The sequence below is a fragment of the Microtus oregoni genome, unplaced genomic scaffold (genome assembly GCF_018167655.1).
Source record: "Microtus oregoni isolate MIOR12 unplaced genomic scaffold, Mior012 000081F_ref0000091, whole genome shotgun sequence".
Classification (NCBI taxonomy): Eukaryota; Metazoa; Chordata; class Mammalia; order Rodentia; family Cricetidae; genus Microtus; species Microtus oregoni.
In genome coordinates, this window is record NW_024544541.1 from 107,565 (window position 1) to 129,061 (window position 21,497).

The window sequence follows — 21,497 nt, forward strand, 5'->3', positions numbered from 1 at the left end:
GCTGTGCTTCCTTGTGCTTCTAGCTCCTCAGGCTCAATGTCTCTTACCTCCCATCCTTCCATCTCCAGGCCTCTCTTCCCATATATGTCATAGATGGCCCTTGTTTGGGGATCGCTAAGCACTGCAATAAAAAGAAAAAAAAAATCAAGCATTTCACACAGAAAATTTCCCCTTCAGTACTGAAAACCCAGTGTACACGAGGTAAGCCTCCGCCTTCCTTTCCTTGCTAGTCTTCCTTCCCTTTTTTAAAAAAAAAATATTTATTTTATTTTATGCGCATTGGGCTTTTGCCTGCATGTCTGTCTGTGTGTAGGTGTCAGATCTTGGAGTTACAGTTGTGAGCTGCCATGTGGGTGCTGAGACTTGAACCTGGGTCCTTAGGAAAAGCAGTTGGTACTCTTAACCGCTGAGCCATCTTTCTAGCCCTTAGGAGTATCCTTTTTCTGCTGCATCCTTCCTGACGCTTTCTCCTTTCAATGGAGGGTGTTTAAAAGCTACAGATGGGAAAAGCTGGGCTTCCACAGGGCCCAGCCCACTCTGGCAGTTTGGAAGGACGGTGTTTTTTGTTTGGTTTCAGGTTTTAGTTTTCTTGAGACGTTTCTTGTATACAAGGCTGGCCTTGCGCTTATTATGTAGCTGGGGATGTCCATAAACTCTGGCTCTACTGTTCCCACCTGCTGAGTGCTGGGACGCAGGAGCATCGTGCCCCATAAGAGCAGCCTTCTCTAACGCTCTGTTCCATAGTGTGCTCCACAGGACACTGTGCTGACAGCTGATTTACCACTAACCAACCGCAACAGCTGGTCTTGGTGTACTTCTCTTTATTTGTAAATTTTTTCTTTTTTTTTTTTAAAACTAGGGTTTCATGTAGCCCAGGCTCAAACTCAGTACACAGCCAACATCCCAATTCTGCCTCTACCCCCCAAGTCCTGGGATCATAGGTGTGAGCTCCAACATCCAGCTTTGAAAATTGTTTGAGATACATGAATATCATTCACAATACTGGTGGCCACAGCACCTAGTGAGAAGATTCCTCAACAAGGGAGAAAATTACTCCGGGCCCCAATGGACTGTGAGCAAGGATGACAGCTATCCCGGAGCTACTCCGGATTCTGTTGGGGATCTTTGCACTGCGCCTCCTCTGAGAAGGAAGAAGAGCTGACCACTGGAAAACACGGAGCCAAACTTGTTGAGCAGAGCTGGTTTACTAGGAGGTCCAGGGCTTTGCCTGCGGCTGCAGTGCTTACTTCCACAGGGAGGCAGCTTCCACTGTGATGCACATCTCCGGCAACAGCAGAATCGCTACAGCCCTTCACAGGTCAGAATACAATGGGCTTGGTCACCACCAACTCTGGTGACACCGCAGACCCCTGTCTAACATGTGCCACTGGCCATCAGAATCTAATTTCTTGGTAAAAGCTGTGAGGTAAAACATGCTATCCTGCTTGCCGCGAGGTCTTGCTGCCTCACACAGAGGCACATCACAGGGTCTGGAATGAGTAACTGATTTTTCCTAATCTATAAATCCTAAGAGTGACTTAACTTTCTTTCTTTTTTTTTTGCTTTTATTTTTAAATCATTCTAATCACTTTAAAATGCCCAACTAGGTAGCGTAAAGCTCACCGGCACTAGGAAGCCACCAATCACTCGTTGCAGAGCCTTCTACCTTCCCAGAGACAAACATATCCCAAGTTTTCTTCATTTATAGGTAAAGCCATAAATTTCAGATCCCCCACCACGCTCTACACACCAGCTTTTGTAAGCCCTTTCTTTCACCGACTGCCACAAAACCAATAAAATCACTCAGGTTAAAAAAAGGCCTTGTAGCTTCTCACAAAAAAGGGTCAAAAAAAGCAACTCTACAAGTACCAGCCCCGCCCATGGCAGACATGGGGACCAGCTGGAGCCGTAGCCTCTGTTCAGACCTGACCCGTCTCTTCATCTGGACTCTCATTTTCTTCTTCCTAGACACATATTGATTTCCAAAGCAAAATACGACTCTTTCAAAGGGCTCCGTCAGTAGGAAGCACCTAACCAAGCACCTCTTTTATACACCTCTAAGGACTCCAGCTCTGCCTTCCACAAATCAAGTCACTTAAAAATCGAACGTCTGTGCGCATGAAGCCAAGTTCTCCACCGACCTTCATAGGCCTGGTGAACAAGGTTAAACAGCCGTTCTGCCTGTGATTTGAGCTCCGGGTCCCTGTGCTTGTCCGGATGGTAGAGCATACACAGCCTCCGGTAGGCAGCCTTCAGCTCTTCAGAAGAGGCCTAAAGAAAGAGAAATTCAATTAGAGGACATCAATGGTACTGAAACACTATCATTATCAGAATCAGCCGTGGAACGGGACCTGTCAGCCACACTCCACCGCACCTGCCCTCTGCACAGGACATAATCAAGTTATGCTTTATTTCCCCAATAAGGCTTCGTTTCCACAGTTAATAAAGTGATCAATTATGTACATCAATAGCAACTGTGTTTGCTGTGCCCACTGCTACCCAAGGGAAATGAGAGCGGCTGTCTCCACCCTGGCTCGCTGTGCTGAAACACCAGACCCCTACTTGCCCCCAAACCCAAGTCAGCTAAGTCCTCCCACACCAGAGAGCACAGGGAGGGAGCACAGTCACATGCTACAGGCACAGGGGACGTCAGTGATGTCAGAGATTAATATACTAATTCTCAAGAGCCAAAGACAAGGCTATAAAAGCAACACACTCCTAAATGTGGCCTCTAACTGTGAGCATGGAAAATGTTCCATTAGGTTGGGGCAACCAGGGGGTTATACGGGGAATGCTGTACACAGAAGGTGCTTCCTGACAGACTTCTGGAGACACAGGCGTGGGCTGCAGGAATGAGGCCAGCATAAACACCTTCTCCTTGGCTAGCAGCCACCAAGAATCCCTTAGGAGTCCTCCGTAGCCCTGGGAACACTGTCTAGTTTTGCCAGTTGTTGGTCTCTCTCTGGGAAGACCTAGAATCAGCACCCAAGACCATTGTGGTCTATCACAAGTGAAGCCGAAGGAGCATCCCCCCATCTTGACAAGGGAACCATCCTGTGTGATCACTGACAATATGTAAGAGGGGCCCAAGAGGTCAGCATCTAGGTGGAAATGGGTCACCAAGGATGACCATGCCCTAGCATCATGTACTGGGATGTAGGTCTTCAAGAAGCGGTCATAGGGATGGACAGCTCAGGGGTAGTGATAGAAAACCACATGACACTAGATGAGCCATCAACAACTTTTCCCTTCCAGGACTAAGCTTCTTCCTTTTTCTTTTTTCCTCCCCACTCACAAAGATGTGAAGCTGACCTGCGCATAGCAATAATCTCAGGCATGACTTTACCCGTTTCCCACCAGCCCCACCACTGGGAAGGTGTGCAGTGGGCACAGGGCTGGCTGGCCTGGGGCTGACCTCCCCAAAGGCCGATAAAGCAGTTACTCAGAAAAGCAGCAGCAAGATTGGAGCCTGGAGCTTGTCGGTAAGACTAGCCACAAACCCCTGCTGTCTGCTGGACAGAGACTTGGCTGTGCCACTGTTACTCTAAATCAGAAGCTGCTCCACCAGAAGAGGGCAGGCTCTCAAGACGGAGCACCCAGCTGCCTCTGAGAACTAGGGAGATTTCTGCCCTTCTGTCTCCAATCTCTTCCTCTACCTTCTCTCTGGGGTAGCCTTGGGAATGATGCTGTTCAGTAGGTCTTAGCCCACTGCCTCCCCTCCATCTCTGGCAGGTTTTCTCTTATTTACTGGGAGACTCTATGGTGACCTTCCATTTCAGTGGCTGAGAAGGCAGGCGTAGGAGTTCAAAGGCCTGGACCCAGGCTATGCCCCTTCCCAGGTCCGTGATTCTGGGCAAGGGAGCTCCTGTCAGCAGCTTTCTGCCTCAGGGTTGGTGTGACAATGCACTGAGACACCCCACAAGGGCTCACATGGTGCCTGACTCAGCCAAAACTTACAAGAGCGGCTCTTCAGAACCCATTTCCTCCCCATGAACCTGGGGACAAGGCTGTCCTGCAGCTGGTGAGACACATACCAGTTCGCTCACAGGCAAGCCTGGCAGTGCATACCATCCGACAGGAATCTCAGCTCCATTTCCAGACCACCCCCTCCCCGTCAGCACTGGGATGGTCGGAGCATCTACTGCCAAAGTGGACCTGCACCTCACCCGCCAACTGTGCTTAGATTAGATCTCAGGTCCCGTCACTGAGCCTTCTCTTGCTTCTCCCTGCCTGGGGCTCCTTCCCAGCTGCTGCTAATCACCAACACCTTTCTTGCTGCATTAACACATTATCTGAGGAAACCCTGGTATTTGAATTACGATAGTAGATAACAGAAGATAAAACACACATCTTTCTGATAGCTTGATGCTGTGATTCAAAAGGAGCTGTTCTTTCCTAAGTCGTAGCTACACATTAGTTTCTTTCTGTGGTTTTTTTATTTCTTAAAGATTATTTATGTGTATGTGTGTATACATGTGTGTAAGGGTGGCCATGGAGGCCAGAAAAGAGCGTAAGATCTGGAGCTGGAGTTAAAGATGGCTGCAAGTCACCGACATGGCTGTTAGGAACTGAATTCTGATTCTCTGAAAGAGAAGCAAGCACTCCAACTACTGAGCCATCACTCCAGCCCTATATTTATTTGGGAAAATAAAAAAGTATTAACATGTACAGTGTTTCTATATATGGTGTGTGTGAGCATGTAGGGGTCAGAGGGTGAGTATGTAGAGTCTGTTCTCTCCTTTCACCTTTATGTGGGTTCTAGGGATCAAACTCAGGCTGTCAGGCTGTGTGGCACGTGCCATTGCCTGTCTGCTGAGCCGTCTTACCAGCTCTGTTTTCTTCAAAGTCAGGTCTTAGCATGTAGCTCAAGCGGGCCTCAACATGACCCTCATCCGCATTGTCTTATTTTAGGTCCCTCAGTACTGGGAGTGTAGATGTGAGGAACTCTGTCTGGCCTTCTTCCTGAAAACTTTAATTGCTCTTTCTCATGCCTTATAAAAGTTACCAGTACAGGATGAAATGGATTTACGTGACTCTAGGTTAAAAGACACTTCCTGGTTACTAAAGTTAAGTCAAATGTCTGGGGAGCAGGAATCTAGTCTGCAGCGCCACCTTTAATCAAATTAACAAACGACTTAGAGTACTATCGATTAAGTAATGGAAATGAGAAGTTTCATTTTTAATAAATCTCACATTCAATAAAGGTTAGATTAGGCCTTTCATCACAACTGAATAGCTAAGGTCACTGGTTCGATATTTCATAAATGATAACCTTTCTCACTACTATTTAGCTCCTGACACCATTGTAGAAGGTAATGAGATCACATTAAGAAGGACACCTAAACTATACATTTATCTCAAAACTTCTACAATAAAATCCAGATGTCCCAAGATTAAAATCTGAAAGTTTTATTGCCCAGTCATCTGAAGAGAATGTTAGGTCACAAATTAAATCTCAATAGAACTTTTAATAAGATTTCTATTCCTAGGCTCTAAAGCTAAAAAGAAGAGGAAGAGGAAGAAGAGGAAGACTTCTGTTCTTGTGTGCGTGTGCACAGTGCCCACAGCAGCCAGAAGAGATGCAGCTCCCTTGAAGCTGGAGCTATGGGTGGTTGTGAGCTGCCAACACGGGTGCTAGGAATTAAACTTGGGGCCTCTGCAAGAGCGGCAAGCACTCTTAATTGCTGAGCCATTTGTTCAGGCCTTCAACAGATTTTAAAAGATAAACACGACACAAAGAATCATTCCTACCAGACAGCATGAAATTAGAAGCCTATTACAGGCTGGGCAGTGGTGGAGCACACCTTTAATCCCAGCATCTGGGAGGCAGAGGCAGGAAAATCTCTGAGTTTGAAGACAGTCTGGTCTACAGAGTAAGTTCCTGAACAGCCAGGGCTACACAGAGAAACCCTGTCTCAAAAAACCAAACAAAACAAATCAACCAACCAAGCAAAAAACAACAACAAAGAAAGAAGTCTATGACAGAAGGAGACCAGAAACCCCCAAATCTGCGGCTATTAAACAACACACTGCTCAGCCATCAGGGACCAAAGAAGAAAGTGCGAGCAGGTTAAATACTTAAAACACAGAAGATAAAGCACAGCATGCCAAAACCTATAGAATGAAACCAAGGCAGAGCTGTGGGGAAGTTTGTAACCACAAACCACCGCAATAAAGCCAGGAAGTAAGGTGGGACAGGTGGCTCACCAGGTTCAGATCCCAGCATTTATGTGACCCTCGCGTAGCCTCTGGGAGAGCACATGGGTCCATTCACACATGTGCACACTCACTGTACCGCCATAACTACTAACTAGCCAAAGAAGCTAGCCTTGGCAGAAGTTCAAGGATAGCCTGGTAGACTTAACAAGTTCTACCAAGCTAGGATTATACAGACTGACAATAAGCCAGGTCTGGGCTGCAGCTCGGCAGGGCAGAACATGTCAGCACACACAGTTCTGGGCGTGGGCCCCAGCACCAAAAGTAGCAGCATCGACTACGAAATGTGTCTGGTCAGTACCCAGCTCTACCACTTATGCTGTAAGCATGTCTCCAAAGGCTCATGTGCTGGAAGCTCGGTCCCCACAGCTGATGCTAAGAGACTGGCCAGCTGCTCTAGCTTCCTGTCGTCGCCCTCACAGGCTCCACATGTTTCAATGCCCTTCGACATTACAGCTTTACCAGAGACAAGTGTAAGCGGCTTTTATGCCTCTGCATCTTCTCAAATGTCAAGCGCAACCTTTTGTTCTTTATAAAGTCCGCAACCGCAAGTATTTTGCTATGGCAGCAGAAAATAGACTAACACAAGAACTAAATAAAGAAAAAGCTTTTAAAAAATGAAATCATAAACAGACAACTGCAACAACTAGAAAGGAGATGGACCCTGAAATCAAAGTCGTCCCCGCTTGACGTGGGATTCCCCGCTGTATGTCATGAATATGTTTTATTACCACTTGTTAATAAAGAAGCTGCTTTGGCCTATAGCAGGCTGGAAGAGATGTATAGAGAGAGTAGGCAGAGTCGGAGAGATGCCACACAGTGCCGAAGGAGATGGTTGCCAGAACCTTACCCGGTAAGCCGCAGCCTCATGGTGAATAATAGAAACGGGTTATTTTAAGCTATAAGAGCTAGTTAATAAGAAGCCTGAGCTAATAGGCCAAACAGTGTTGTAATTAATAAAATTTTTGTGTGATTATTTGTGTCTCGGCAGCCAGAAACCGAATGAGCAGTGTCCACTTACGCCTCCCCCCACAATTTGGTTTTTCAAAACAAGGTTTCTTTGTGTAACTCTGGCTGCTTCAAACTCACAGAGACCTTCCTGCCTCAGCCTCCCGAGTGCTGGGATTAAAGGTGTGCCCCCACCTCCTAGAAATCAAGGCCCCTTAACAGGCAGGTAGGAGGCCTGCCATAAATTCTGAGACAGCCTGGGTTATATAGTGAGTTTTAGGCCAACCTGAGCTACAAGGTGAAAAGACCAAACAGACTCCCCAAACAAATGAACAAAACTCACACAACAAAGAAGGGCCCTGAAATTACAGGTCAACTCTTTCATACATTTTCTTCTCAACATTTTTTAAAAATTGAAGAGGAAAGCACACTTAAAGACTCTGTAAGGTGGTATTCCAAGCCAAGGCCGTCTCCAAAGAGAGCCCCGTATCCTGGGTGGGCAGCAGCGCTCGTCAGCTCTGAGCACAAAGACACTAAAGGAGAAAGGGCAGAGCTGAGAGGTGGCTCCGTGGTGAAGGCACCTGCTGTACAAGCCTGGACACAGCGCCTGATGTCTGCAGCCACTGCAGGTCGAAGAGAATCAGCTCTGGAGGGTTACCCTGACCTCCACATGTGCCTGTGAGAGGGATGCAAGCATGAATGCACAGACACACACACACCAAACACACACAGTTTGATTGAGGGGCTTCACCTCAGCTCATTGGCACCCCTTTATCCAAAGTCTAGAATGTTTGGTCGGAAGCATCACCTCAGCTCCCTAACACCCCTTTATACAAAAGTCTGGATTGTTTGCCTGGGGGCTTCACCCCAGCTCCTGGCATAAGAACCCTTCCCTGGGAGTTGCCTCAGTCCAAACTCCACCTCTGAGAAAACCCACCAAATGGCGACTCCTCCCCAGGGAAGACCACTCCCACAGGCTACTTAAACTGCCCCCCAGAGAATAAACATGTGGTCTCCGGGTTTCCTGTGGTCTCCCTTTCTCTCTCTCTTGCCCTCTCCATGTTTCCCAGGGCCACCCGGGAGCACTGCATTAAAAATGGGCGTCTTTAATTCGGTCTGATTCGGTGTGACTGGGATTATTTGCGTCAGCAGAGAGGCTCCACACAGCACACCTCTAAGATCTGGAACAAGGCATGGATGTCTTCCAGTCAAACGACTGAAAGTGCTGGCTAGAGCAAGATGTCAGAATGCAGACACTCAGAAAGGAAACAGCTGGCTTGGGATGACATGTCCCTACATATGGAATATCCCCCAATTTAAACAGAGACACATGACCTGTTACAACTAGAACACAGTTTAGTACAGTAACAGGATACACAAAACCCATTGCATTTCCACTGATGAACAAGGAATAGCCTAAGAAAGGAATAAGTAACACAAAATGAAAGAGACCACGGTAAGGGACAGAGAACATCAGCCACCAACACAAGCTACTACAGATGGAGCACACGCCCTATCAACACAAAGGGTCACACTGTATAGTCCAGGCTGGCCTCAAACCTCAAAGGCTTCTCCCTTCTGAGTCCATGCATGCAGATTCACACGCATGGAGCACATCTACAGGCCAAGAGCCACTGTCTGGAGTTCATTCTCTGCTCGCACAATGTGGAAGTGGGGAAATCAAACGCAGGCTGTCAGGCTCAACAAGAGTCTTTCTCATTAGGCCATCCCAGCAGCACTGAAATGGTTTTCCATCTTTATTGTTTAATATTTTTTTTGAGATACTTGAATATCTGAGGCTCAATGTGATATATGTCGTTACTACTCATGACAGCCTAGTATTAATGACATGGTCTTGTACACACCAAACAGGCATCAGGAAGTGTAGTCCTATACCACGTGTGCCAGACTGTGGGAACCCACAGACAGGGATCAGTTCCACCTTGACTAAAGGTCAGAGTTCAGACCTACTGTTGCTCCTTCAAGGTTCTATGACAGGCGGTGTGAGCTCAGCTGTGGCTACGTGGTGCTTTAGGTACTAAGAAGGTGATTGCTTTGCTCCTTCTATCACGGTAAAGAAGTTCCTTGCCTTCTTACCTTCCTCCCCACCTTTGGACTGGGCATATAAAGAACACGAGAAATAAATGCGAGGCGAATCTCAGGACTTACTGGATGCCCTTCCGACTCTATCAGTTTTTTCTTGTCTCTTTCTTAGTCCTCACGTTTTCCTCCAAACACGGACACGAATAAGTGAGGCTGGGTGGGACCTGGTAGTTGACATCTCCAGATGCAGGACGCGGCACCAGACAGAGCCAATAACCTTTGGAGCAAGGTACTTACAATGGCCATACTTATGCTCTTGATTCAAACCTGCCAAGACTGATCAGAGCGTGCTCAGCATGGCCAGTCACTCTTCAACCATATGACACTTAAGAACAGTGCTGCCCTCTCTGAAGCCGGTATCCCCACTAAATCGGCACAGTTTACGTAATCACCACAAATGAACACTTCCCGCCCCCCACCTGTATGTTCCACGAGAGTCTGACGGGGAAAACAGAAACAAACAAATACGCACAGCTAGTAGAGGCCTACACACTGGAAAAATGGCCCTAAAGGAGGAAGCTGATCTGGGAGCTAATGAACAATTCCAGACAGGAGCTGCGGCCTGGAGAAAGGGGCCACATCTCACTGTGTCACCGCTGGGAAGAAGCCTGTAGCTAACACGGTGGGCGGGCTTAAACTCCCCCCCCCCCCCCCCCCCCCCCCCGGTAAGACACCCTACTCTATAGCCTGATCCCTCCCCACCATGCGGAGACCACGTGCCTGCTCAAGGCAGCTTTCTCTTCCTTTCCTTCTTCCTTTCACCAGCCTGGGTAACCAGGCACTAGGATCCGCCTTGGTGAGGTTCCACATTCTAACCAGGCAGAGGGAACCATCCTAAGCAGTCGGATGGTGCGGACCTGCTGCCTGGGGTCTGTGAAGGAGCCTGTCAAGCAGAAGATGGACGGCAAGGGACTAGCTTCTACACACTGCAGAATGCAGCTGTGCATGGCCAACAAGAGAAACAGCGTGCAAAGCCCTACACCACGAGAAACTTGTTTTCCTTTACAGACATCATTACTGGTTCTGGTGCGGAAGATGACAAACAGGCAACCTTTCTCACGGCAATAAAGAACCCGTGAGGAGACAATCAATACCTGCCAGACGGAAAGGCCAAACCTGCAGTGGAGAGCTGCATCTCCTCCTCTAGGTGCCTCCACAGCCTGCAGCAGGATGCCCAGGCCTCACAGCTTCGGAGCCAGAGCATCTCTGGGTGTGAGCCTGCCCTTTCCCTCTGACTCTAGACAAGCTTCAGAAGTGAAAGCATGGATTTACCAAAACAAAGATGAAGAAATTCCTTCTGGCAGCCAGTTCCTTCAGAGCAGCGGTTCTCAACCTGTGGGTCTAGACCCCTCCACAGGAATTACATATCAGATATTTACATTATGATTCATAACAGTGCCAAAATCATAGCTATGACGCAGCATTTTACGGTTGGGGTCATCACAACATGAACTATATACTAAGGGGTCGAAGCATTATGAAGGCTGAGAGGCTGAACCTGCAACTCGTGCCTCACTCCAGAATGGGGTACTGGGGGCTGCAGAGATGGCCTGGCAGATGCAGCACTTGCTGCACAGGTGGGAGTGAGACCAGAGTAGAGCTAGATCCTCACACCATAGAAGGCACAGGTGGGTGTGGCAGCCTGTTTGAAAGCCTAGTACTCAGGAGAGACAGGACACCTGAGTCAGCAAGCTCCGGGGTCAATAACCAACACCAACAACACACCCTCATACACAGGCAAAACAAAATTCCAAGCAGGAGGTCAGTAGATGTACATTGCTCGGGGATGATTGATGTCAGCTAGGCTCTAGATACCACCCAGGACAAAAGAAGCGCAATGGTCCCTACGCTCAAGAGACAACAAACTAGCTGTGCTGTCACTCTTAAGACCCATGGACAAGGGCTGCAGAGATGGCTCAGCAGTTAAAAGCTTGCTGCACTGCTCTTGCAGAGGACCCGGGGGCAGGTCCAGCACTCACAGCCACTTGTGACTCCAATTCTAGGAGGATCCAACCCCACACATAAAAAACTATGAAATAAATAAAAAAGACGCCCACACATATGGACTTAACTAGACATAGGGCAGAAATGCTAATGTCAGTGGCACAGAAGTTAGGGTGGTCAGAAGGCAAGGAAAAGGTCTAAATGGGTCACAAGAGACTTAAAGTTGCATCAAGTCCTTGAGAGGCTGAGGCGTACCACCAGAAAAACAGGACAGAGGAAGCAAGCCACCAACTCGGAAGCAAGATGGGATGGTGCACAGTGGTACGAGGAGGAAGGGGCGGGCAGGCAGCTCATTTGGACATCCATCCATCTGCTCGTTCCTTCAGCAAACATTTGTTAAGAACGTTCAACAATGGGGGCTGGAGAGATGGCTCAGAGGTTAAGAGCACTGATTGTTCTTCCAGAGGTCCTGAGTTCAATTCCCAGCAACCACATGGTGGCTCACAACCATCTATAATGAGATCTGGTGCCCTCTTCTGGCATACAAACATACATTGCAGGAATGTTGTATACACAACAGGGATGTGCTGGAGACATGCACGGTGGAACTGCATCATCACAAACATCAGCGCTCACTCTGATAAGCTAAGGTGGCTAATGATGTCTTCTGGAAGGTTTCCTATGGTGTGCAGGGTACACAGTGGTGACAGACAGATGCAGTTACCAGATCTCCTTGAAGTGAAAGGGGTAAAATGTCACATAAGACATGGTTTATAAAAGGCTTTAAAAATTCTAGAGGCCAGGGCTGGAGAGATGGCTCAGAGGTTAAGAGCATTGCCTGCTCTTCCAAAGGTCCTGAGTTCAATTTCCAGCAACCACATGGTGGCTCACAACCATCTGTAATGGGGTCTGGTGCCTTCTTCTGGCCTGCAGGCAGACACACAAACAGAATATTGTATACATAATAAATAAATAAATAAATATTAAAAAATCCTAGAGGCCAGTGAGATGGCTCAGTAAGTGGGGTACTTGCTGCTAAGCCCAACAACTCGGAGAGAAATGCACCTTGCCCTAAGTTGTCCCGATCTCTTCCACATAGACATTATGATGTGATATTATCTCTCTCGGTCTCTCAAACACAAATTATTTTTAGTTTGTTTTGGTTTTCTTTTTTTTTTCAAGATTTATTTATTATGTATACAACATTCTGCCTCCATGTATGCCCGCACACCAGAAGAGGGCGCCAGATCTCATTACAGATGGTTGTGAGCCACCATGTGGTTGCTGGGAATCGAACTCAGGACCTCTGGAAGAGCAGCCAGTGCTCTTAACCACTGAGCTATCTCTCCAGCCCCCTTGTTTTGGTTTTCTAAGACAAGGTTTCTCTATAGAACAGCCCTGGTTGCCCTGGAATTTGTTCTTTAGACCAGGCTGGCCTTGAATTCACACAGATCTGCCTGCCTTGGCCTCCTAAATAAATGCTGGGATTAAAGGTAACCATGAGTCTTTAATCTGTAAATGGTATGGCTAGGATTAAAGCTGCAGCTTTAGCGGCTGGTTCCGACTCATTCCTTGGCTGAAATTCTAGCTTAAAGGTTGAGGTACAGACTGGAGCCATGTTTACTGTTTCAAGGTTCCTGCCACCACCAAGAAGCATGCTACTGCCACTCAAAAACACCATTTAAGAGTTTGGTGGCAGGGCCTCTTAAAAGAGCTGTGAGGCTTTGGCATTAATGCTGAGTCAGGAAGCCTCTCTTAAAGATATGTTTCTGCCTGCCTCTAGCAAACAGAGCCCACCTGAGAAAATGCTGCTACCAAGAAGCCATACTTGACTCTGTTCTTGTCTGTCTAGAATCCTTTTTAAAAAGCTTTCTCAGGCTTTATATGTAAATTCTTGCCAAACCTTGGGTGTCATTTGTTAGCAGAAACACCATGTAGCTGCTGAGGGAGTCAGAGTCTGCAGTGGTAAGCCACGGCCTCATGACAATACACAGATGAATAAAAATGGGTTAATGTAAGATGTAAGAGCTGGCAAGGAATACGCCTGAGCCATTAGCCAAACAGTGCTGTAATTAATATAGTTTCTGTATGACTATTTGGGTCTGGGTGGCAGGAAAACAGAAAGAAGAGTCTCTGCTTACACAGAGCCTGAGCTTGGCTTGGGTTCTGCAATGCACCCCATATTGTCTGTTAATATTAACTGACATAACTTGTGAAAACAGACAAAGCCAAAGTCAGAGATCTGAGAGAACAGTGAGAGGAATTCAGGGTTGAGTTTATGGGGGAGGGGATGATCTAGAAACTGGAAGAACTCTGGTCAGTTGACCTCAAGATTGAACCAAACAGAAGGTATGCAAATTAAATTACTCAAAGCTTAACACAGAGGCCTCAGAACAACTCTAGTGAGGGCTGGAATGTGCAGGTTATGGAGTAACCGGAAGGCAGCTCAGGCCTGGCGGGGGGGAGTGGACATAACTTTCACCTGGGCACAACGTCCAGAAGGCAGAGGGGGGGGGGGCAGGCTTGTGGAGACTGAAACAGTCTCAAGGAGTTGAGGACGCTGGGCACACACCTATAATTCTAGCACTCGGGAAGCAGAGACAAGAGGATTTCAGTGAGTTCCAGGACAGCAGCCAGGACTATTACACAGAAAACGTCTGTCTTAAAAAACAAACAAAAGAGAAGCTGAGGATGGTCCTAGGAAGGAGCATCTGAGGACAATGAGAGCGGGAGTGGTCACAGGCATCACAGCATTGCACACATCTCCAGTCAACATGGTTCTCACTGACAGGCCCTCTCCTGCATCTCACAGTTCTCACTGACAGGCCCTCTCCCGCATCACACGGTTCTCACTGACAGGCCCTCTCCCGCATCACACGGTTCTCACTGACAGGCCCTCTCCTGCATCTCATGGTTCTCACTGACAGGCCCTCTCCTGCATCTCATGGTTCTCACTGACAGGCCCTCTCCTGCATCTCACGGTTCTCACTGACAGGCCCTCTCCTACATCTCATGGTTCTCACTGACAGGCCCTCTCCTACATCACCTGGGTTCTCACGGACAGGCCCTCTCCTGCATCTCACGGTTCTCCCTGACAGGCCCTCTCCTGCATCTCACGGTTCTCACTGACAGGCCCTCTCCTACATCACCTGGGTTGGTTTTAGGATGATAAAGATCAGATGAACACGGCCTGGTGGTTCAGGTGTATAATACCAGGTACTCAGAGGCTGAAGAAGGAGGATTGCCAAGTTCAAGGTCTGCTTAGGCAACTCAATGAGACCCTGCTCAAAGTGTATCAAAGTATAAAAAGAGGGCTGAATATAGCTCAGCGATGGGACCCTTGCCTGGTCTACATGGGCCTTACGCTAGCCCCAGAATCACAAAGATAAATAAACGCACCATCAAATGACTTGTCTCTGATGCAGAAGGAAGCTGGTTCTGGATTCCTAACCAGGAAGCCAGCTAGAATTTAATTATTTGTATGGTTTGATGCCAATCAAATTCCGTTCAAGAAAATGCAAGGAAATATACAGAGAGGGAACTGCCAGGGACTCATCCACATTATTTAAACTGTTAATTACAGCACACATACACCATTTTTTTATTATTTTGTTTTTTCAAGACAGGATCTCTCTGTGTAGCCCTGACTGTCCTGGAAGGACATACTTGGGATTAAAGGTATGCTCTTTTTTTTTTTTTTTTGAGACAATCTCTTCCTTCTTTTCTATTTTTGACAAAGTCTTACTACACACACACACACACACACACACACACACACACACACACGTCAGCTGGCCTCACAGCAATCTTCAGTCTGACACAAGTGTTGGGACCACAGGGGTACAATACCACTTCTAGGCACCTCTCCGTACTGCCCAGGCTGACCTTGACTCCTGATCCTCCAGCCTCCTCCTCTCCAGTGCTGGGGTTCTGTGCCATGACACCACACCCAATCCTCTACAAGGCAGGCGACTGGCTTGTGGAAAGAGATATACACCCACCACTACAGAAGTATCAGATACGCACTACACCTCTCTGCTCTGTAGGCTGAAGGATGAAGAAACAGGTTTACACAGGGCGAGTCGCCTCCCCAGCTAACGTTGCCTCACATCACACAGGACCCCATGGAGGAGACTGTCTTCATTAAAGCTGGCTTTCAGGCATAGCCTTTGAGGTTCAGCTGCAATCTGGGGCCACTCTGAGAACAACAAGTGCACAGAGGAACTCAACATGCAAGGTGCTGGGCTGTACCACCAGACATCCTACTCTGTGTCGAGTTCCATCGCCAAGGCCAGGGGTCTAGTGGACATAACCACATCTCACATCCCTGCGGAGTCTGCCTCCCCCAGCAGGAAACATATGGGCTAGGGAGACACAGTCAGACCATGAAGGAGAAATAATCAAGGCAGCTAAAAAGATCAACCAAACACACAAGCCTCTACTTTGACAAACAACTGTGTGACTTTGGGTCCTACTTAACAGAGTTAGAGGAAACCCCCAGAACTGAGACACAATACACTCAAGATGGTACCACAAACTCTTAAAAACAGAACTAGATAATCAGTAACAACAAAATTCTAAAAAAAAAAAAAAAAAAGAAAGAAAGAAAGAAAGAAAAGAAAAAGAAGGAAGAAAGACAGACAGACAGACAGACTCTCAGGGCCTAGTAGCACAATCCTGAGGTCCTAGCTATTCTGGAAGTTGAGGCGAGAGGATCAAAAGTTTAAGCACAGTTGGCAGCTTGCTAAGACCTATCTAAAAACTGAACAAGGGACAAGGGGTAAGGTAGTTCAGTGGTAGAGACACACTGTGTTCCGTGCCCAGAACTGGAAAATGTTTCTAAAGCCAGGACACAGTGACCTTTAAAGCTCCTAGGACACGGGAATCCTGTCCTCAGCACAGACCTCTGCTCAGAACAAATGGACCAAGGGCAGAAACTGCCTTAGAGAGAGGCCATTCAGGACACAGGAAACCCCTCTCTACTGTGACACAACTTAGTTTTCACTATTCCTCCTGGTCACACTTCCATGTTCCTCTGGTGCCTTGAGACACTGGTACAAACGACCAGGACATGCATGGTTTCTGAGATCAGCTCTCCATGGGACTTCTGGGTTCCAGCAAAGTTGACGGTTCAGATCCTATCTCCCCCTGAGAACTTATCTGCTCTGTTCACTCAGCTCCACCCTGCCCAACCAGGCACGCTCCTGGCAGTCCATCTCTTTAGCTTGGCATTTTCTTCTGGGCGGATTCTCTGCTTCCTGCACACTGCATTCCTGACATGCAGAAGTTCCCACAGTTCCAAAGCCTCGAGGTGGCTACCCAGAGAGGAATCAACGTGTGTCCTTACAAAAGCAGGGCAGCAGTGACATCCGCAGCGGCTGTCTCTTTCAGAGATAACCGTGTGCCTGGTCCTCATTAAAACGCGTACAACTTACGAGTCCCCTAGTTGTTCTAAATCCTTATCAGAACGAGAGGAATACATGGAGCAAGAGAAACCAAAATAGACACCGCCAGAAGGAATCAGCAAACTCCACAGCTGCGCAGGCGCGCTGCTCCCAGGCCCGTGTGCTCTCCTACCATTTTATTAGATTTACAGCACAAATACTTTCAATTGAAATCTTTGAGAGAAAAGGAAACTGTTCACCTGCATGATACAAAACCAGAGCACAAAAACGTTAAGAATCTATTACCAAAATGCTCAAAACAGGAAGGTATTAACTAGCTTATGGTTCATTAACGAAGTAAAATTAACTTTGTAGTGTTGGCTAATGACACCAAGATAACATTGAACCCGGCCAAGCATCCTTCATGGCTCTCTCCCCACTCCACAGCCAGCCTCTCCTAGTCACCCTGGCCACCCCATGCTTCTCACTTTCTCTCATCTTGCCCATCTCTTCAGAGCATCTTCGGGTGCCCCGCTATTGTATCTTAGACTCCAGTCTCTACCCTCTGTGGTAGGTTTTGTGCTCAGAATCAACTCCAGCAGAGCCACCCACCCAGTCAGCTCTGCAGGAAGCACCATTCAGGACTGCAGTGCCTTTTAAAAACAATTTACTCCAGCTCATGCTTTTAATCCCAGCACTCGAGAGGCAGGCAGATCTTTGTGAGTTCGAGGCCAGCCTGGTCTACAAGAGTTAGTTCCAGGACAGACTCCAAAGTTACAGAGAAACCCTGTCTCAAAAAAATAAAAAAAAAAAAAATAACCCAAAAACCAAAACCCACTCATCCACTCAGCATTTGGAATAGGCAGAAAAGCTTGGGCTCTCATAACCTAATGCCTGGTATACATTCTGGCACGATCTCTCCTCCTGCAGGGCTGGAGACAGAGTCCAGTCCCTGCGTACACAAGGCACTTCCTCTACCACTGAGCCACGTCCCCAGCACTGACGTTCAGTGGTACAACAGATGAGCAACTTAGCATGAGGCACACTAAGGCCATTTATACACACATTTAGTTTTGGTCTTTCGAAACAAGGTCTCATGTGGCTCCGGGTAGCCTCAAACTCACTAAAGAGACAACAGGGACCATGAACTCCTGACCTACCTCCAAATGCTGAGATTACAGGTGTCCTTCACCATGCCGTGTGGATGTCTTCAAAAGCTAGTAAATACTAACTGGATATCCATTTATGCTCAGCACTTCACACACATCCTGCCCACATGGCGATGTGTACAGCACATGTCACCCTAACTCACAGCAAGTGCTTAGCACTTGTTCTTATCATCGGTTAGTTACTTTATTTATTTGAGACTGCCCTATGTAGGACAGGCTGGCCTGTTTCTGCCCTGGCGTGCTGGAGCCACCATCCCCAGCTGTCAGCTGCATCCTTGTGTCAAAGCAAACAGGAGTGGCATGTAGGACCGCTCGGCAGGTGAAGGAGCTTGAGGCCGAGTCTCATGACCTGAGTTCTCCCACGATGAAAAGGCAGAACTGGCACCCAGAAGTTGTCCTCAGATCTCACACTGTGCTCCATACAATAACAGCACACGCAATTAGAAGAAAAAGACAATGGGCAGGAAGGCTGGACAGGGCAACAGCACTCCCAACAGAAAGGGCACCGGAACACAAGGCAGCCACTCAGAAGGCCACACTTCCCAGGCTCCTGGGGCTTCAGAGGCTATCAAGGACAGCGCTGTCATCTCTACTGCTAAGCACTTGCAGGTTAGGGATAGGCAGAATGGGCGACAGAAAGAATTCTGGTTGTGGACAGCCAGGTCTGACCCTACACGCCCAATGCCAAACCTTTGCCCAGTCACTACCGTGCATGTGGAGAAACTCAAGAGTCAACCCAGAAATGGCTCAATGGTTAAGCGCACTTGCTGTTCTTGCAGGACCAGGGTTCAGTTTCCAGCACCTCACAATGGTTCACAACTGCCTACAACAATGCATGTGCTGAACATACATGTACTCAAGCGTGACACCTATACAAATTTAAAAGAGAAATTCCACAAAAAGCTTAAGGATCAATCAATTTAATGCTAATTTGCTGTCAAGAAATCCATTCTCCAGTTTGGAAAAACCATCCCAGAAATCAGACGGGTTCAATTTTAGTCCTGATCGTGCATCTAACACAAGAGACCACAGAGCCGGCCTCGCGTCGGTGGGCTCGACTACTGGGGGTCACCACTCTACCACCAGAAGCCCTGCAACAGTGAAGAAAGGGCCTCCCTCGCTCGGGCCATGGGCTTGGTTTATAGCAGGAGCTGGTGGTCCTGGCTAGCCAGCGACCTTCTGCCGTAGAAACCCTGAGAAAGGAGATTCTTAGGGAATTTTCGGCATTTCCTTATTACTTCAGTTCTTTAATTCTCTTATTCATCTAATTTTTACTTCACTCTTTTTGAAACATGGTCTCATGTAGCTCAGGCTGGTCTCTGTGTAGCTGAGGATGGCCTTGAGCACCAAACTTTCTGCTTCTGCTTCCCAAGTGCCGCCATGCCCAGTTTGACTGCAGCACCTGGTGGAGAACGTGGTTTCACGCCAGTTAGACAAACACTACCGACTGAGATCCAGTATAGCTCAGTGCTTCTAAACTGTAAACGGAAAGCCCAGGTTCTGCAGCGTTGCTCCCATCTGTGACTTCTAGGGAGACGACTGAACTTGCTAGCTAGACGCTGAGCATTCTAGCTGGAGTGCCCTCCTATGGCACACTCTACTAAAGTCAGAGCTGACAGCACATAAAGCTAAGCTTAGACACGCTTCTAACACATATGCACACATACACAACTCAAGATTCCTTCTGTTTTATTCTCCAGCTCAGGTCTGAAAAAACAAACAAAAACCTTCTAGTAAACACTAATGTCATCACCTCTAAAGCCTCCATTCTAGTAGAACCCTGAGCCACAAAGTTCAGCATTCAGAAATGACGGCTCTCAACACTGAATGTGTTCTTTGATGAGGAGGACTTCATCTACGGCTATAAACGAAGGGAGTGCCTGCACTCACTGGCAAAAGTAAGAAGTCCTGCCGGGCGGTGGTGGCGCACGCCTTTAATCCCAGCACTCGGGAGGCAGAGGCAGGCGGATCTCTGTGAGTTCGAGGCCAGCCTGGTCTACAAGAGCTAGTTCCAGGACAGGAACCAAAAGCTACGGAGAAACCCTGTCTCGAAAAATTAAAAAAAAAAAAAAAAAAAAAAAAAAAAAAAAAAGTAAGAAGTCCTTTAAAAGAGGTATTTCTTTGGCTTGTATCCCAGTTCAGTAGCAATGAAAGGCCCTAAAATCCTAGGGGTTAAATGTCCTCTGAACACCGAAGGCTCCCTAGGTTCAGAAGTTCTGGCATGCAGATAAACAGTGGCTCAACCACTAACAACTCAGTCTAGTTAGGAGTGTGAGGGTTTGAAACAAAACAAAACAAAACCGGGTCCTGAAAAAACTGGATTCTCTTACCATTTCGCTTCCTCAAGAACCAGGGTATAGTATACACTGTGGCTCTTGCCTTTAATCCTAGCACCTGGGAGGCAAAGGCAGGTGGATCTCTGTGAGTTCAAGGCCAGGCTGCTCTACTCAGGGTGCGCCTGCCTCAAAAAACAAAATGTAACAATAACAAGCCAGGGTAAAAGTTAGTTTCATTTAATTGCAAAGTGTTAAAGAAACAATTTGTTTAAAGTCTGAGGGCAGTTCAGCTATAAATCCAGGCCCCAGAAAGCCCCTGTGTTTCTGTGGGAAACAGTGGTTGGTACAACTGAGAAATGCATACTCCGGGTAGCCAAGAGCATAGTATTAGAACAAAGAGCTTTGTAGTATGTGGGCTGGTAAACTGAGGCAGCAGCACAGTTCAAGAGCTAGGTTCTGGAGTTCTAATGTCCAGGGATGAATTATACCTGACAGTTCCTTCGATTTTAAATAATTATAAATCGAGTTTCAGGAAAGCCAGGGTTACACAGAGAAACCCTGTCTAGAAAAAAAATAATAAATAAATAAAATAATGGATTATTATGAGGGTAGCTATGACAATTTAGAGGTGTTTTTTTTTTTTTTTTTTTTTTTTTTTTTTTTGTATTTCGAGACACGGTTTCTCTGCAAAGCTTTGTGTCCTGGAACTCTCAACGTAGACCAGGCTGGCCTCGAACTCACAAAGATCCACCTGCCTCTGTGCTACCACCGCCCTGAGCATTTAGAGTTCTTTCAGCAGGTGGCCGTGCTCAAAACAAGCACTTTAACAGACGCTGGTTATTAGCAAGCAAACTAGCTTTGCTGAGGACAGTCCAGTTCGGTTACACTTGATCACTACCAGGAAACTTGAAGGATAGGATTGTCCGGCAGAGATGGACCCAACTAACCACTAACGCACCCTGACCTTGGAAGCTTTTCCGGAAACCCTTCCCGACAGAACTCAACTGCCGACTAGCAAAGCAAATGGGAACCTGCGAGAAAAGTACATGTGGCAGACAGTGAGGGCCTCTCAGGTTACTTTTTATTCTCGAGGAGACAGCGTGAACACACTTGACCTGGATGCTGAAGCCCCAGTCAGGACGCTGTTGCATCTCAGGCCTAGCACTTCTTGCTCATCCTCGGCCCCTTGAGCCGAGGCTGGGGAAGTCCTGCTGTCTAATTTCTGGGCGGCGGCTCAAGGGGTCGATGGAGGGCACGGAACGCTAGCGTCTGAGGCTAGATCCAACTTCGGTGGCACCGGAGAGTTAGGGGTCCGGCTGAGTTCCAGGGAGGCTCCCAGGTGGCCTTGACCTTGGTGTCCCGGGACTCAGTTTGTCCGCCTGCTGGCTCAGGCCGCTGACACTAACCCCCCCATCTAGGGCAGGTGTGTGTAGAGGGAGCATGGGCCTGGGTCACGG

The 21,497-nt window shown here is 47.6% G+C and overlaps 1 protein-coding gene across 1 annotated transcript in view; it reads right to left on the bottom strand.

The window, feature by feature from the left end:
- The window catches only part of LOC121441810 (dnaJ homolog subfamily C member 11), a 51,852-nt gene that overhangs the window by 29,923 nt on the left and 432 nt on the right, over nucleotides 1–21,497 (bottom strand). The window contains exons 2-3 of the mRNA XM_041643125.1: nucleotides 2,142–2,271; nucleotides 48–121 (exon numbers count right to left, since the gene is read on the bottom strand). Of these exons, the coding sequence (XP_041499059.1) occupies nucleotides 48–121; nucleotides 2,142–2,271 (204 nt within the window). The remainder of the gene's footprint in view (nucleotides 1–47; nucleotides 122–2,141; nucleotides 2,272–21,497) is intronic.